The sequence below is a fragment of the Podarcis pityusensis genome (assembly GCF_964106645.2).
Source record: "Podarcis pityusensis genome assembly, chromosome: 10".
Taxonomy (NCBI): Eukaryota; Metazoa; Chordata; class Lepidosauria; order Squamata; family Lacertidae; genus Podarcis; species Podarcis pityusensis.
Window position 1 is genome coordinate 19,622,628 of NC_138035.1, and position 18,683 is coordinate 19,641,310.

Sequence of the window (18,683 nt, forward strand, 5' to 3'; positions counted from 1 at the left end):
AAAACCCAACCCGAGGTTATTTCAGAATTGCCAAACAATGTTAACACAGTCCTTAGAGGCTTCTCCCTCAGAAATGTGTCAGATTCTTCCATGAATGACTTGTAAGTCGGCTGAGTGCCTACGACCAGACACAAAGCCACAAGCAAGTACTTACCTCATAATTGCCATGCCCCTTGCCTCCTTTCTTGCCAGAGAGGCTCATGGCATCGCGAGCCCAGTTGTCTACTAGCTTGTGCAGGTCATCCGTAAAGGTCCCTTTTCGACTAGAGGCAGGAGGCTGAGACTGAGGTGCCTGGCTGTTCACTGTACCCGCAACAGTGTTTGTACTGCTGGTCCCTAGAAGAGCAAAGCAATGGCTGTCATTTAAACCTGACTGTATGATAGCTCCTGAAGGCCATCAAAACTATAGCTACAATGGAAAAATAGGAGAAAGCAAGAGTTTAAAAAGCCATGCACATGAATTCTACAATTCAGTACCAGGACATAATGAAGAGGAAGGGATTTAGGGCTCAGCTAGCAGTTTCACTCCTATTAGGTTAATCATGTAATTGTGTGTTATTTTCCAGATCAGTGGGTGGTCTGCAACGTTGCCATTTTCCACTGGGGAATGAACTAGCTTTTGGTATCAATGACAGGTCCATGATTAATGGGTTCCTCTACATTGTCAACAAGCACCTATTATATCAAGTTAATGCTACTGCCAACTCTGCCCACTCACTCAGCACAGACAGCTGCTCTGCTCTGCAGATGGAAACTAAGAAGCCCCAGGGACTCGTTACTGGAACGAGACATTGTATTACTGGCAGGTACTTCCATCTGCGTGAATGTACCTGAACCTGCTGGCTTACTGTCCAAGCACAACAGTGCCAAAAGGAAGCGGAAAACAATCACCTGGTGCTTCCAACTCAGATGGCAGCTTCCAGAGAATCTGCACATTTGGGTTTCACGCCATACAGAACTTTATACAGCTCTGCAAAGAGAAATGCAAGGAACTGTTTCTATTTAGAATATGGCACCTGGTAGGATCAAATTCTAAGAATGAAGGGAAATCCAAAGCATCCAAGTTTCTGCTGTGATGGCCATTCTATAGCAAATCTGTAGTGGAATGGTGTGAAAAAGTTGTTTTTGGTTGTCCAAAATGGTTATTCAGGAAGCAGCAACCTAAATGCAAGAGTGTTGAGAACCCCACGTGTGCTATGAAACAAGCACCATGACCACTGAGATAGGACACTGTCTCCAATGTATAGAAGCCAATGAGCCCATTGCATTGCTCAAGACTGTACAAGAAGTGCATCTGGGAAAGCCTGAAGTACAATTCAAGTCCACTGAAAAGGCCTTCCTATTTCAACACAAGGAAGGAGTTAAGGTACAACTTGATGAAAAACAGCTTAGGAAACACCAATTAGACCAGTAGAAGGTAGCTCATTAATTCCACCCGACTTGCTCCTGGGACTGTCAAAATAATGGAATCGAAGCTTTAAAAGAAGTCAAAGAGGGAACCAAGAGTTCCCACTGCACAAGACTCAATCTAAAAACTCTGATAATCCATTCCCACTGCTCAAGAACTTGCTGTCAGAAGCAAAGTCATAGGTACTGGCAACTTAACTGGACCCTTGATTCTTTGGGATAAAACTGGCCTCCCTGAATCCAAGCCAGATTAGACAAGAATTCAAAACATTATAATTGGTTAGAGCAACTGAGCAAGGTGCCACTGCATTGTGAAATACAAACAAGCGGATAAAACTAGCCAAGGTGGTGAAAGACACAGCAGTCCCCCCAAAAAAACTACTAAATAAGTTGGGAGTAGTGCTCATCCACATGCAGGGAAGAGGAAGGCGGAAGAATCCTCTGCCCAGGTGAGAGGAAGGAATGTGGAGTTAATAGTAATAAGATCGTAACTGTGTTACATGCAAAGGAAACTATACTTGTGATGCAACAAGATTCAGCCATGTAGTGTGAGAGAAACTGGAACACAAACACACATCTAAGTAAAAAAAATGAGCAACCTGAAGAATAGTAGAGGGAACAGGCAACACAGATTTTTAGAAAGTGGTGGTGGTGGTAAGAATCTTGATACATGGTACCAATAAAATATCAGTGCATTCTCCTGACTACAATTTCATGCAGGGACCAGCACATATCCATCAGCCCCTTCCTGATGGCCAGAAAACACAGCTCTTGTTGGTAAGTGTAGTGCCCAGACTCTGCCCTGCTTGCATCTCTAAGTAATTGGGGGTGGGGAGAGAGTTTCAACCCAGAATTGATAGATGGGGTCTGTTAATGTTTGGCTTTTTACTTTACAAGCTGTTGAAAATGCACCAGATTGTCTCAGGAACCCTCTAAAACTAAAATGTAAGAGGGAATGTCATATTAAATGTGAGCTGTATTGAAAATACTCTTATGTCTGGTTTATTATGAAGCCAGTTCTCGAGACACTTCATCTACTGAACCAGCCATCAAGAAGAGTCTGACGAGCACTTAGGTCAGTGACCATGGGGGAAAAACCTCCCTCCAATCTTGCTCAGTCACAGCAAACGTTACAGAAACTTATTTCGGCTCTTCATACAACGGAACAAATGCAGAGGCTTAACTGGCCCTGTGAGTCACATCACTGCACACGCCGCTGCCCCTTCCCCACCTTAACGCTGCCAATTTGCTTCACTCCCATTTACTGACTCTTCATCGATGATGACACTTTCTCCTGGACATCTGGGTCCTTGCCCTTCCTCTTAGTAAGATATGGAAACTCCTTTTGAAATTGGATCAGTGCTTAGGGCAAACCCCTTCCGCTATGATCACTGTACACAAAGCCCATGAACGAGGGAGATTTTGCCTTCTGACCCAAAATGCTGCAAATTACTTGTGCTAATGTACACTTTGGCATCATTCCTCGTCAGCAAGGAGGACACAGGTGACTGATAGTCAAAACATGCCATTCCAGCAAGGAACTGCCATTGTGAGGTGGCCAGGCCTTTTGCAGTGTTAGTGCAGAAACAAGTTAGAAAGGGACACAGAGACAGATGCTGTGCTCAAGACAGATTCAGGGAGGTTAAGCTTCAGAGATCAGAGGAAAACTTAAACACAGCAGCTTGGCAATCAAGAGTTCAGAAGTAACCAAAATGCAATAATTACTACAGAGCTGGTTGCAAGGGCAGACTTTTTTCACCATCTTCCCTGAAGCACAAAGAGAAAGCATTTTGTTAGGGAGAAACAGTGAGAAACATTTAGTGTCAAGCAAACAGCACAAATAGCCTGGTTATAAAGAGGGGAGAATACAACAGGACCCTGTCCTTTGGTGACACTGCTTTTGATTCTTTCAGGACTTTTCTAGCAAGACACGCAGTAGCAACTGGAGGAGCTGCAACAAAATTCACATTTAGTTTATGCACCTGTATCTCTCACAGGTATTAAGATTGTGGCCTAATCATTTCATCCAATATTAAGTAGGTTTGGGTGAGTTAGACTGAGTGAGTCTCAGACAACAGTTCAGGTACTCTTACTGATTGGAGAAAACAAAGTTTCAGTCCAGTTCAACTGAAAGTCAACCAAATCCTGAACTGAACACTGGACTAAATCTTTAATTTATGCCCAGCTGATCAGATTTCTCCTTCTGACTGAAAAAGGAATGGCATAAAAACTTCCTGCAGTTTTGAGAGTACATTATAATGGTTCGATTCTGACATTCTCTGATTCCCTATTTCCTAGAACATCAGTGCCACCAGAGGTAGGGACATACCTGTTGAATCTCTTCCACTTCTTCTCCAGCTATCAAGAACCCACCCGTTATTTGTGCCCAGTCTTCTAACTTCTAACAGAAACCTTTTCCCACCATCCCAGAATCTGTGATAGGATGTCGGGTCAAAATCCAGTAAAACAAGAAACCTGTAAACAAACTGAGCATCAAGCCAAGCCGTGCTTCCACAAGTGCTGCCTTGTTTTACAGGACAGCTGCAATAAACTGAGGGATGCAGCAGAGGGTACTGCACATATGCCATTACTTCCAGAGACCAAAGTAGCATTTTCTGTCTCCCCATCATGGATCTTAGTTCACAAAGGTACCTCCTGTTCAAGAGCCACATTAAAACTAGAGCAAGTGTGCAGCAAGATTAGCCGTATCTTTGCTATTTATTAATTATCCACCACAATAATAAAGGGTGGCTACTCCTTGATCTCTTATTAATCTTTTATTGCAATTCAATGTTTTCTGGGAGAAGCTAGTTCTTAGTCCTGGCTTTATCACTATTTTTTGCAGATCCTTTCAGATCTGCCTCACACTGTCCACATTAAGATTTCCAGTTAAGAAGCCTGAGATGGGGAGAAGAGCTGCATGTTGTTCTGCCAGAGTTTTTATGATGGGTGCTGGCCAGCCACCCTATAGATCCATATGGATTAAAAGGCAGGATATAAATACTTTAAATAAGAATAAATATGCATGATTTAAAGAGTACTCCAGTTGCCCCAAGCAACTAAAAACCAAGTACAATGAGGCTAAAGCAGTGCTGCAAGTTCAAATCCTAAAAAGGTAGTTTCTTTTAACTTCTCTGAAGTCAAATATCATCATCTTATGATTTTCATTGTAGCTGTCCTTGTGCAAGGCTGTCTTGGAATCTGCTGCTCGGCTCATTAGGTACAGGCACAGAAAAATCCCTGGCGTGGCTGAGCTGCTGCTCAGTGTACATGGACAGATGCTCTTCAAAAATAGGATCCAAAGATCCTGCTTGTTTTTTTAAGTCTGGGAAGAATAATACAATTTGCACACCCAGGAAAATAGTATTCTATCTGCAGCATAAGCACACAATTCAATAGACACATGTTGTTGGCATCTGTCCGTCTTGAGAGAAAATGGAGTGTGCCTCCGGGGGTGAAGTCAAACTGCTGGAGAATCACAGCACAACCAACCCATCCATTTCCACCTATTTCCATGGCCCTGTCTAGCTCAGTAGAAGTTGGAGACAGACCCAATCAAATGTATGTAGAACAGCTATTTTTAGAGCTCAATTCCTTTGGCTATAATTTTAATCCTTTTATTAGGTCTATATTATTTAAGTGCCTTATAGTCCTTTAAACGCCATTAATTTCAGAAGTTTAATACATAGCTCCAGCAAAGCAGGCTGAACATGTTTTTATACTCTGCAAGGACAGTGTGCCAAGCAACACATGAGATGCAGCACAAGAAATATTTATGCTGGAAGCATCTTAATCCCAATTATTAAGGGATTACATTTCCCTTCCAAAGCACAGGAAGAGGGAATACCCTTTCTCAAACATTGGCACTTCCCATTCAAGAATACATTCCCACAAGTCACTCTTCTAACTAAAACTGATGAAGCATGAAGTAGGTTTTGCATGTCTAAACCTGAATAAGGCACCCATATGCTAAACTGATCATATCGCTATGCAACTCATGAGCTAATACAAATAATCCCTTCCCAAGTTCCTATTTTAGTCAAGAGACAGGGACCTTAAACATTTGCCTCTGCTAAGAATTGAGCTGGTGGGGTGAAGTGGCAAAAAAAGCTAGCAATTCCCTCCAACAGGAGTAACAACGAGGTACAATGCCCATAGCTCCAAAAGTAGATACTAATCACACTGCTTCCTGGACTATTGTCTTGATTTCAAGTCCTTTGGTGGAAAAGCAGGAGACATCTGTCATGGATGCTTTAGCTGAGATTCCTGAACTGCAAAGGGTTGAGCTAGATGACCCTTGGGAACCTTTCCAACTCTACAATTCTATGAAATGTTCCATCATGAGCACCAATTCAACAATAGACACAGCCCTCAACCCTGAATTGCTGCTATGCATGTTGAAGCAGTGTGACAGTCACTGCCACATACACACTCAGCCCAAACAAATAAACAGCTGGCTGTGCCTCTTCAGAGTTATGCAAACTGGTCCAGGTCTGCACAGAATCCCAGCTGAACCACTAGGAAAGGTTCTATCATGGCCTTCCCTGCAGTTACTACAGGGAAGACTATAAACTGAGGAAAGGAGTTTGCTACCCAAAGCATCATTAAAACTTGAAAAACATAAGCCACTACCATTGTAGCCTTTTGGCTGAGCAGCACAATAATTTTTTAAGACAGCTTTCTGGAGGATATACTTAAGAGCAACTCAGCCAAGCCCTGGGGTTGGAGAGACACAAGAAGGCAGATGTGAATGGACAGCATGTGACAACAGATCCAAGTAGCAGAAAACAAAAAGACGAGGAAGGAGTAAAGGTGTTACACACAAAGAGCCAAGCAGGGCGTACTCAGAAATCGGGTCCTCCTGCCACCAGGCTTGAATGTCACCCGCTCAGATGCACAGTTAAACTTCACACACCCTGTGATAAAACAAAAATAAAAGAGGGGAAGAACAAGGAGAAGAGAAGAGAGACAGAACACAACTACAAGATGTTAGAAAACTCTTTAAGCTGGTGGTGAAATGCACTAGCAAGACACAAGAGAAAAGAACCTCACTGGTAGAGGAGCATTTGCAAGACACAAGGAGCCAGGACTCTTCTGTCCCCCACCCCCACTCCCAAAATCATGTTTGTTTCCTCAACTGGAACAGAGCTATCCTCCAATAGTTCATCCAGCAGGAAGAGGGTTGCATGCCACAAGTGATATAAAACAGCCAATGCACACATTGACATAATACATTGCACAACTTGAAAGACACATGAGGTACAGGTTAGTATGGCTCATATGGTTAAAAAGGAATGAGCAGAAGCTCCCTTCTCATTAGGAAGGTGACTTGGAAGAAGCAGTAGCATATTCTATTCTTGTATTGATATACCCACCTCCTTGTCCTGAAGCAACATACTGCCACTCCACCCACACCATTAATGTGTGTGTCAGAAATGAGTATGTTATGCATGCAAACTGCAAATTCAAATATGGTCTCACAGGGACCATGATAAACTTCTAACTTGTGCAAGGAAAGTTGACACGCTCCCAATTTATCCAGGGAGAACATATTACACTATCTCCCTCAAGCTTTTCCCCTCCATCATCTCTCCTTGATGTGGAAGGTGCAAAAACATACAGGGCAACCTTCACTGTCATATCCTTAATATTACTTGCCGGAGTGTCCCAGGCCTCACAGCTTCATCCTATGAAGGAGATAATCTGAAATGTAGCAGGGTATTTAATCCCCCACCTCAGCCCCCAGTCACGTTTCTCTCCATGCTGCTAATCTACAATATTTACCTTGGCCTGGCGCAGAAATGGCACCATCACTAGTAAAGGCAGAGTAGAGGTTCTCACTAGAAGGAGATGGTTTCAGAGGCTGTAACAGATGGTTCTGTCCTGTCTCTTGGACAGTGCCAGGAGGGTGGAGGGTCTGCTGTTGGGGCAAGACCGAAGGTGCACTCTGAGCAGACAGATTGCCTAGGGAGAGAGGGAAGCAAATCAGGACACTGGCAACATGATGGGTACTTAAGTTTCCCCATCCCAAATGCACAGTGTTCATATTTCACTTCTTAAGGATGACCTCTGCTGGCACATAAAAGGAAACTCTAGATCAGGGGTAGGGAGTTGGATCCAGTTGGGGGGCCTAGTTGTGGGTTACCCCAACTCCAGTGGCCCACTTTAACTGGTGGGTGCCTGCTTTCTGCAGAGACCAGCTGTGCTACCAGGAAACATGGTAGCAAATACAATCCAGTGGGCTTGAAGTTGCGACTCATCAGTTGACTTGAAGTTGCCACTCATCAGTTGACAGGCAGCAACTTCAAACCTGCTTTTTGCAGGGATAAGCTGCACTTCACTACAACAGAGACAATTCCTGCAGAAAAAAGGGCTTTAAACTACCATATATCAGCCAATAGAACTTCCCATGCATGACAGCAAATCTCCCTTGCCAATGCACAACTGGGAATGCACTTTAAGGCTCTACCTGCCCCTCACCTGACATCACATCTGATTATGTTGTGTGTGCGGTAGGTCGGTATGGCATGGAGGAAAATGGCCTTGTAGGCCAAACTGGGAGCTATGCAAGGCCTGATTAGGCCTGTGGGCCAGAGGTTTCCCACCCCTGCTTTAGATATTAAACTAGGCTGAAACCAGCAACAGCTAATGGGAGAAATGAACACAGGCCAAAAAATGAAAAGCTTTCACAGGACTGCTACACTGCTGCTTGTGGCTAACAATGGAAAGAATACTCCGTCAACAAGGGCAGTACACACAAATTAAGACTCAGCATCCACCTGTTTCTACTGGGTACGGTAACAGAGGACTAATTAGTTATATTTACATTCCACATCTTAAAATTCAAATCTACAAGGCAGTAAACAATAAACACCTTACTGCATGTCTTCACTGCACATACCCCACAGAAATATGCTGCAGGAAGCCTTGCTTTGCCCAATACAATCCCTCAGCACTTCTTGAGTTTTCATCTAAAGTCTAAAACGCACAGTGAAAAGGCTATGGAATACAACTTTGGTGCCTACGTTTTGCGTAACACTTGAGTGGTGTTGTGGATAAAGACAGCTGAACGTGAGCTGAGGAGACCTGGGTTTCTGGGGGTGGGGAACCTAACCTGCAGGCATATCTTCGTCAAACAGGGCCCCCAATTTGTCCAGCCAGGCTATTTCTTCAAAATCACACCCTCCTGCCAATCAACTGTTGCCACAGTGATGGGCAGGGAGGCACCAGATGATTGTTGGGGGCATGGGGTTGCCTTCTGTGTTAGCTGCACAAACCAGTTCTCCACAGGGAACTGCAGAAGAATTTAACTTTCTGCTCATCCGCTGATGGAGAGGGGAGTTAAATCCTGCTGAGAACCCTGCTGAGAGCAGAATTGGAAGTCTCCACTCATCCGCTGAGGAGTGGAGACTTCAATCCTGCTGCATGCTGCTTCAAAGCACAGTGCAGGGCTGTTGGAAAGCCCTGTTACAAAGAGCCTCAAGCTGCTACTTAAACCTCCAGTTTTCCCAGGTTTGAAGAGCAGCACTGGGCTGTTTGCAAAACACTTTCCAACAGCCCTGCAGTATCCTTTGAAGGGCTTCAGAGTGCAATGTCACATGGCATCATAGTGATGTCAGGTGATTGAGACGTAGGCACCCCGCACACCTGTCAAATTTGGCTCACCAGGTGTGGGGAAATAAGGATAAGAACAAAAATATCCCCATCCCTGGTTCAAGTTGCCAGTGAGACATAAAGCTCACTAAGAAACAGAAAGCCAGCCACCTGCTTTCAGCTTAATCTACATTACAAAAGGAAGAGAGAGGCAGCGATCATGTGCACTACTCTGAGCTCCTTGAAGGAAGTGGGATAAAGATCAGTGGCAGTTGGAAGGAGAATTTGCAGTAGGAGAGTTCATGGTAGCCAGTCGAGCCCATATTAAGCAGCCCATATTAAACAAAAAGTCACAAGACACTACACAAAGCCAACTTACCCAACCCATGGCCATTTCTAAAGTGTCTTACCCAAAATTTGAGGGCTCTTGTTACCCTGGGAACTGCTGCGGCTGGATCTGCTGCCTTTTCCTTTAGTGGGTCTTCTTCGCCTGCCTGACAGAGGAGCGGCAGGAGGGATGATTACTGCTGGAGGTACCTTGCCTAGTTTCGTGTAAAGCAGTTCAATCTCCATCTTTTGGCGACTTTGAAGCTCTTGGATCTCTTTAAGGTGCCTAAATGAATAGGAAAGCAAATATGTGTCACTTTTCATACCACTAAATTATCCTAATAATGGATGGACAAGAAGTGAACCCAGATTAGAAGCTATTTATCTAGGCATTATCCTATACAACTACGGCTGCATACAGTATGACAGTGGATTACCACCCTCTCAGAGGAGTGCTCCAAACAGCATGCAACAGTGCAGGGCAGTTCAGGGCAGGCTAGTGAAGGGGGAGAAGCAAGTAGTTTCAGGAGGAGAAGGGGAGAGAAAAAATCCACCCCAGCATTCTCCTGTTGTACTAAGGATTTTATAGCTATATAAAGGGGGTGGGGAGGAGAGGAAAGTGGGAAAAGTGGACATTTACTGTAAAACACATGGACTATCGGTAGTTAAATTCTCTTCCCCTGCCCTTCATTTTCTCCCACTGCCAACTGCCTACTCCTGGAGTTAACTGATACTAGATGAGCCTGGTTCCTTTGGATCAGAAATGGGGGACCTTGGACCACCATGTGTTTCAAGAACGTTAAGGTTTGGCCTATATATTAATATATGGACAGATGGTTGATACTTTACTTAATTGTGTTGATTTATTTTCTTGTGCTTCATTATGTTTTAATCACTGCAACCTCCCCTGAGTCTGGTTTTTTTTAAAGAAATAAATAGATAATACACTAAGCTCATCAGCCCAGGTCAGCATGGCCAGTTGACAGGGATGGTAGGAACTGGAGTACAAGAACATCTGGAAGGTCACAAGATCCCCACCCCTGGCTTCAGATCCATTTTTCTCTCTTGGCTCAACTGCCCCAAGTATCCTGGAAGCCCAGAGGTTCTTTCCAGGCAGTTTTGGAACTGTTTTTCTAATTCTTTTATGAACGCCGAGGCCTGGTGCCTCCCCCCAACGGTCTCCCGTCACACTGATGTGGTCCATATCCAGGGACATGAGCACACAACAAGCAGAGTTCAAAACAGAAGCTCAGCCTTGAGGAGTAACATCTAAGCCTAATATATTGCAAATTAAATCAAACGTAACAGAACAAAGAAAACATGGCTCCTCTCTGTCTTTCTTCCTCGGAGAGAGAGTTGCAAAAGCAAGAGCTATACAGAGCGGAAACAGTGTATCTCAATTTCCTCTCACAAGACTCCAACAATCAGTGCTGGAATGTAAACAGACATGTGACATGTAACAATCCCACACACACATCTGCAGCACAGGAGGAATGAAATTCTCAACACTGAATCACCTGAATCTCCAATTAGCTAAAGCGAGAAAGCCAGAAGCATGGGAGCTCTGTACTTTAGTCCACTCATAAAATACTAAAGAGCTAGACATCTAGTCCGCTCATGCATTTTTAGCACCTAAGACTGAACAGTGTCCCAGACATCTCCAGTTCAAATCTTGCCTCTGCTGTGAACTCTAAGAGAAGCCCCTATTTTCTCAACCTCTGCTGCCTATCCATTAATAAGGAGATGTTAATTGCAAGGAAGCACTCATTCCACTAGAAAAACAGGGGACAAATATTGTAGACCTCACTATACAAATTCCCTGCAAGTGTTGACTGCAGATAACTGTTTTTAGTCCCACTACACGGGATAAAACTTTCAATCAAGTAATGATTCTACTCATTATGTCCTCTTAAAAAAGTCGGGGGGGGGGCGAGAAGACTTACTTCTCTCGCAATTGGCGCAGCTCACACTTCAAGTCTTCATCTTCTATGTCCGACTCATTATCACTGCTCATGTAGGAAGAGTTGAATGAGTTGCTAAGGCTCTGAACTGGAAGACTGATCTTTGACCCAGGTGGATGGAGAGAGTCTGGACTCCTTGAGCCATCATCTTGCTCCTTAGCTGCACCACTCAGGAAGGCAGCTTCCAGCTCAGACGATGGCCCATTCAGATGCAGAGAATGCCTTCTCGCTATAAGCCCTGGTTTAGGAGTTTTGATGGGAGAAGAAACGTGCTCAGAGTTTACAGTCAGAGGGACTATTGAAGGGACCTCTCTCTCCACACAGGTCACCTCATCTTGAGTTTTAGACACAGAAAACCGGCCCACTTGGTCTGTTGCTGTCGTCGTCACCTGGAAACGCCCAACCTTGGTTGGCTGCAAATGGGCGGTGGAAGTTTGTGAAAAAACTCCATCCACCACATCTGCAGAGGTAACAGCAATGGCCTCGGCTATCCCACTGGAGGTTGGCTTCACCAGAGTACTCTCAGGGCTGCTGCTGCTAGACAAAGATGAGGAATCTGAGCTGCTTGTGTCGAAGTGCCTGGGCTTACTTCCACTCTCTTTCTGCTCATCCACAGCTACTGACACCTAGAGACAATAGAGACATACAGTAATATAGCCAGAGCACCTTTACAGAGTGGCACTTTACAAAGTGTAAGATGATAGGTTCCTGCCTTGAGCAGCTTAGTCTGAAATTTGACACAGGGGACGCAGAACAAAAAGGAAAAGAAAGTGGAAGCAGGGTTAAACAGAAAAATATGTGGATCTGCTTCACATGTATAGGCTTAGTTACAGTAAGGCACAGGAACTAAGGGTTGTTTGTGCCAAGGCTTCACATAAAAAGCCAGAACAATTTTAAACAGTTCTCCCTCCAAAAGGAGCCAACCACTGCATTAGATCATTTTCTGATAAAAACTTGTGCTGACACCAAATACCATAGTCACAAGATGAAAGCAGAAAATGGATAATGAGACAAGATGGGCATCTTTTGAAGAATGCTAGTAATGCTTAAAGGGCAAGAGTGTTGTTGAGATGCTGATGGGCCAGAGCAGCCATAACAGTTGTACAATCTTGTCCCAGTCTCAGCTCCCTGTCTATAAAGTAAGAACCATAAAAGTCACACAGTAGCTGGGGTAGACACAACAAAACGTTGTAAAATACCTGAAAACGACCCATCTTAAGAACTGCAACTCCTGAGGTGGTAGTTGAGGAACAGCTTCCTGCATCCTGAGAATCTGAAATGGGGAAAAGTGGGAAGAGGATTTGCAATTCAATTTTTTGCCCACTGTGTTTGTGAACAAAATTCTCTGAGAAAAGTCAATCAGAAATGTGTTCCTCTAATTAGCTCAAAAGAAGCTGTTACAAAACTGCTTTAACAGTTTCAGTTAAGTCAACTTACTTTTTTCTAGTTTTTCTAGTAACCAGGGTTAAGTAGGCGGGGGCTTTGTTTTGGGAACATGCAGTATTCACCTTCTACAAAAAGGTATGTAGTACCTCATTCGAACATTTCCTTAACAAAAACTGATTATTTTCATATTGGCTTTGACAACACATGACAGGATTCTACTGGCAGAAATGTTGCTTGTCTACCCAAGAGAAACCTAAAGGAATTACTAACATATTAACTCATTAGGCCCTGTTGGAAGAGAAGTGCAAGCAATTCTTACAAGAGAAAAGAACTTTACACTAAAGTTGCAATGGGAAAACAATGACCTATTTCCTAAGGCTGTGCATCCCCCCCCCCCCAAAAAAAAACCTAGGCTAATGAGGGAAACACCAGGCCCAGATCTAGCCCCAAATCAACTGGGGGAGTCGAGAGGAAAGGAGCAAACTCTGCATCTCCTCCTACCTCACCCCAGAGCAGGAGGATTTAATTCTGCTGGGAGCTGCTTCACCAGACCTTTTCCCACAGGAGCACACTGGCAGAGCAGAGCCTGAAAGTCAGTGGGACTGAAACCTCCTGTTCATGGGTGGGGAAAGAGACACAGCACTCACTACCCTCACCATCTGAGAGGTGCCGCAAAAGCAGAGGCTGGCAAGGAAGATGCAGTATGTTCCACTTGAAAGGCCTCAAGGGGCAGCTGGGTGGCAGCAAGGAATGGCACAGGTGGGAGAAGCCTGGACTCCCAAGACCCGGCAGCATCCACGGGATGTGCTTGGTGCTTGCTTAAAGGGTAAGATAGGCAGGAAGGGAACTTGTTGAGGCTGATGATGGGAGCAATGAGTAGTGTGGATGGAGGCGGCAGAAGCCAGACCCGCTGTAGGCACTTTCTTTATAGGGCCTTGTATGGCAACGCAAATCCCTGTTCGGTTTCAGCAGAAGGAGCTGCTGCTGTGCTGGAGGAAACCAGGTAAGATTACAACAGCAAGAGAGACTTGCAAAATGAATACTATTTTAGATGCTTACCAGAGAATTCAATCCTTCAGGGGTCAGCTTCCCCAGCACATTCCCTGTGGGGAGTTTGCTGGAGAAACAGACTGCCTGCCTCTCCTGAATCCCAACCAATGCCCCACTCCCTAACAGCCCCAGATTGTTCCAGGCAGCCCAACCTGGCTCAGTCTGGCGCTGCCTCTACCCAACTTGGGATTCCCCTCCTCCCTAACTGGCCCAATTCAGTCCAGGCTTCAGCCAAATCTGGTGCACAGCCTGAATATTTACAATGCCTGAGTGACCACAGTACAATCAAATCATTGTTAAAGAGCAAAAGGGAATGTGCTACCCATAAAAGCTACTGGGAAAAGAATGAACCCTAGAGATCATTTTAGTCACTGCTTAAGAGCAATCGTACTTTCACCCCGTGTCAAACTATCCACATAATCACTTGGTTTTTAAAAAAAATATTATTCATTTGTTTTGAGGTAGAATTCCAAAAGCCAAAACGTTTGAGATTATAATCCTTTTGCATAGGATTCATGAACAAACATCTAGTATAACAAACAGCAGGCAGCAAGTGTTCTTGTTCAGACATTGTTCATTCCAAAAGGTTCTTACCAGTATTTGTAGGCTGTTCTGGTGCAGATGCCATTCCAGTAACCGTTGTAGAAGCCACCGATGGCAGAGGCTATGAAAAATACAAACAAACAAAATAAAGTTCACCAGAATATTCTAATTTCCTTTTCTTTTCAAAAAAATTCAGGGCACTAATTTGCCCGTAGTTATTCACGGGATCACATCAATTCTCTTAAGCTTCAGATACCAAAGCAAAGCACTGACGAGTATCCACTGTAGCAAGTCAAGGCCTCTCCTTAAGCAGCCTTCCCAAATCCAGTATTAGCATATGAAAGGCCATCCTGTTTCAAATGATTCTGTACACACTACAGCATCTTAAAGTTGGGGAGGGGAAACCCTGAAAAAACAGCTTTGCTGTTGCTAATAGCAGTCATACCTTGGTTCTCGAACGCCTTGGTATTTGCACGTTTTGGCTCCCAAACACCAAAAACCCAGAAGTGTTCTGGTTTTTGAATGCTTTTCGGAAGCTGAACATCCGACGCAGCTTCCACTTGAGTGCAGGAAGCTCCTGCAGTCAATCAGAAGCCGTGCCTTGTTTTTCGAAAGGTTTCGGGAGTCAAACGGACTCCCGGAACAGATTAAGTTTGAGAACCAAGGTTCCACTGTACAGGCCTTATATTTTATATAACACAATTTGTTTTCCATACAACTCCATTGCCTATTTTCACAGTTGGAGAAAATGCTAGTTCTCACTGAGATGGTAAAGTTGTGTCTGGGCTGCAGGTGGAGGTTCACATGATTGAATACTATTCCACATGCAAAAAACTTCAACACAGAAAACTAGATGTCAGGGAGAAAAGTTGTGGCACCAGATCCAAAAAGAAAACCCACCAATAACCTTCCTGTTTAACTTATTGAGCTCCTATAACCTCTCTCAGAAAACATTCATTACTTTTGAAGCTCAGAAATATATTTATATATCTAAAGAGTAGAGAATGGTGCATGTAATTATGAGGAGCATAGCATGATGTGGGGCTTGCACATACACGGAGGAATACATAGACCTCTACATGTATAAATGGAGTCTAAAATAAGGTATGTGGTGCCTATTTTATACTGAAGGGGTAGTAAACACTGGAGGGTAGCGCATTGACCACTCCTGCTTTTCCATTTAAAAAAAGAACACAAGAATCAGGTTCAACCACAATTAAAATACTACAAAACAAACAGCATGGAAACAGGCAATAAACCAATGACACCTTTGTTCTAAGCCAATAATCTATTTTGTCCCTGGAGCCTCCACTCATCGTAGCTGCAAGAGACGACTGCCTCTCCCAATCTCTAAGCAAAAAATCCTGCTTCCCTCGTTAGCCACATATACACTTGTACTCCAGAGCTTGTGGTCGGCCACATGAAACCAATTGCTTCCTGCTCACCCCTTGAGCCCCTGGAAATGAATCCTGCAAGTTGTAACCCCTTGGTAAACATGTCCCTTCTGTCCTGGGCTTCCATCTCACAGAAGCAGTGCAGACGCAGATGGGCATGTTGAACTTTTTGGTAACTAGTTCAGTAAAACTTACACCGGCAGGAGCTGATGTTGTTGGAACATTTTCTGGACTCAAGGCTCTTCTCAACTGGGCATCCAAGTCCTCCAGAGGTTGCTGAGACTGCAGGAAGTAGGAACAGTTAACTGTTGCCCCTTTAAACCTTGCTATACATGTAACATCTAAACTATTTTGAATTCTACAACAGAATTCTGAAGTGACATCAGAAATTCAATGATTAAGCAGAAGACCACAATATTATCATCTTTTAATCATAGAACATTCATGAATGTGACTTTACTTCACTATAATGTCATTTACGACAACAATGCAGCAGTCAAGCTTCTCGGAAGCTAATCAATTTCATGTTTTTAAAGAAACCTAGTGAAGAGTCCAGAACTCATGTGTTTGTGTATTCCACAGCCCACAGCCACTTAAGACACAGACACAAAGCCTCCTTCAGAATAATCCTGTGTGGGCACCTTGGAAACTATTTTATTGGGATAAATGTTTGTAGCCAACAGCCTACTTTAGGTGTATAAAGTGAACTGAGAATGGACTGCTGCTTACATGATATATACCCAGAGTTGAGGTGCACTAAACTTTCAGAGAACAGTTATTTCCAGTTTTCAACAGCTATATGGCAGGAAATAAGAGGAGAGATAAATGGGCACATTGTATGGTATTCAATTATGCTTTACTCAGAGTAGAACACTGAAATTAATGGGACCTAAATTAGTCATGTTCATTAATTTCAATTGGTCTACTCTGAGTATAGCTTAGTTGAATTCCACCTGTAATACAAGTATCCTTGAGCCAGTCAGGTGACTGTTGAGATGTCAGATTCCCATAATACTCTGGGCTACATTTTTCTACCCATCCAACATTTAACGCACTGTCATTTACAAAGTTTCCAAAAGAATCACTCCTTACTGCTCTGTATATGTCTGTTGAAAGCAAACAAGCTACATGATGTTATTATATGACCAATGCAAAAGTCAACTACAGTCAAATCCGTTCAATCCATGTCTTGGCACGTCAATATAAACCTCCATACAAACCAGTCCTTAGCCTTCATAGGCAAACACAGTTGTTTTATCTACCCCATAATCTAGGAATCAAAGGAACCAGCTTATGTGCATTCATTAAATTTCATCCTTTGCACTTCATCCATCTGTTTCAGACCTTGGAGAACATCTCCATGGATTCATTTTGTTTCCCCAAAGTACAAAAATGTAAGAATCTGGCTCTAATCATACATGACTCTGTATTGATGACTCCATACCTCAATCAACTTATGACGGAAGTGGAATATCTGCTATTAGGCATGCAATGCCACATAATATCAGACTAATATTTTTGAGATGTTTCTTTCCATCATGTTTGTAGGACAAAGCCTAGAAATTGCTCTCCAGATAGGTATGAAACCCATTATAGGCCATTGTGGAAACGAGACATTACACTTACCCAAAGTGTGCCTCATCTTACGTTTCCTACAACATCTTAAGCATGGTTAAAGGTAAAGAGACCCCTGACCATTAGGTCCAGTCGTGACCGACTCTGGGGTTGTGGCGCTCATATCACTTTAATTGGCCAAGGAAGCTGGTGCACAGCTTCCGGGTCATGTGGCCAGCATGACTAAGCTGCTTCTGGCGAACCAGAGCAGCGCACGGAAACGCCGTTTACCTTCCCGCTGGAGCGGTACCTATTTATCTACTTGCACTTTGACGTGCTTTCAAACTGCTAGGTTGGCAGGAGCAGGGACCAAGCAACGGGAGCTCACCCCATCACGGGGATTCGAACCGCCGACCTTCTGATCAGCAAGTCCTAAGCTCTGTGGTTTAACCCACAGCGCCACCCGTAATCATGGTTAGCATTGTGTTATAATGGAATAGTATGAAAACAGAAAGAGAGGCCTAAGTAAAAGTATAAAAATATACCTTTAATTGCTATAATTTATTCAGGAGTTTGTTTACATATCCAGCCATGAAAATATCATAGCAGCATTGACTGATGAGGTGACTAAGGTTAGTTTAGAACAGGCATCCTCAAACTCGGCCCTCCAGCTGTTTTGGGTCTACAATGCTGACCCCAAGAAAGTACAAGTAGCTTTAAACTAGTGCTCATGAAGTTCAGCAGCTTTTATTTCTTTGTGGGGCTTGCACATTGGGACACAGCAATCTTCAAAGGAAAAAAGGAGTATCAAATGAAGAAACCATTTCAATTTTTCTAAAAGAAAAGGTTACTCGGTGTAAAAAAAGTGTAGAAAGAAATAACATGCAATAGAGTTTAATTTAAACATGCTCTTTGAAAAGGGGAAAAAAGAGAAGCAGATGTAGCACCTGAGTTAGTGTAGGTCCTGGAAAGGGTGGCAGCTGCTCACTGGCTGGAGTGCCAGCTGGAAGTTCAGAACCTACCAGTGGCCCCTATGAATAGATGGTAAAATTCAAGTTCAGTCACAGAAGAAAAAGATCGTAACATCATATAGATAAAAGAAAATTCGCTGTAGAAGCTTTAATACTGAAGGAGTACTATTAACAAAATAGAAACAAATTTTTTGACTCAACCACCACAAATAGCATATTATCCCTGAAGATGGGGATATGCTAAAACATGGTCCAGCACTTGGACGCTTTGCCACCTTTTTCTGACTTCCCATTTCTATAGCGTTGCCCCTTCTTTGCTCACTCCCTGGCAACTGCTTGTCTCTCACTAACACTTGGTACAGATTTCCTACCCTCCTACCTGCTACTGGATTGATAGTGGGATCTGGGTTATTTGACTGTAAACATAAAGTGCAGCGAAAGCTATTAGAGGGAATACAACCAACCCCCATATTTAAGGGCAGTTTAAACAAGGCAAT

At 43.6% G+C, this 18,683-nt stretch overlaps 1 protein-coding gene across 12 annotated transcripts in view; it reads right to left on the bottom strand.

Annotated features, from left to right (window-relative positions):
- The window catches only part of WNK1 (WNK lysine deficient protein kinase 1), a 105,933-nt gene that overhangs the window by 2,809 nt on the left and 84,441 nt on the right, over window positions 1-18,683 (bottom strand). For 4 of the 12 annotated variants that reach the window (XM_080971543.1, XM_080971542.1, XM_080971550.1 and 1 more), the window contains 10 exons: window positions 18,163-18,246; window positions 15,857-15,943; window positions 14,319-14,388; window positions 12,488-12,561; window positions 11,271-11,914; window positions 9,411-9,613; window positions 7,192-7,371; window positions 6,231-6,323; window positions 3,133-3,174; window positions 155-336 (listed from right to left, as the gene is read on the bottom strand). In XM_080971543.1, the coding sequence (XP_080827669.1) occupies window positions 155-336; window positions 3,133-3,174; window positions 6,231-6,323; window positions 7,192-7,371; window positions 9,411-9,613; window positions 11,271-11,914; window positions 12,488-12,561; window positions 14,319-14,388; window positions 15,857-15,943; window positions 18,163-18,246 (1,659 nt within the window). Of the gene's footprint in view, window positions 1-154; window positions 337-3,132; window positions 3,175-6,230; window positions 6,324-7,074; window positions 7,095-7,191; window positions 7,372-9,410; window positions 9,614-11,270; window positions 11,915-12,487; window positions 12,562-14,318; window positions 14,389-15,856; window positions 15,944-18,162; window positions 18,247-18,683 lie in introns of those variants that run through there. The other 8 variants (XM_080971544.1, XM_080971547.1, XM_080971548.1 and 5 more) reach the window with 8 other exon arrangements.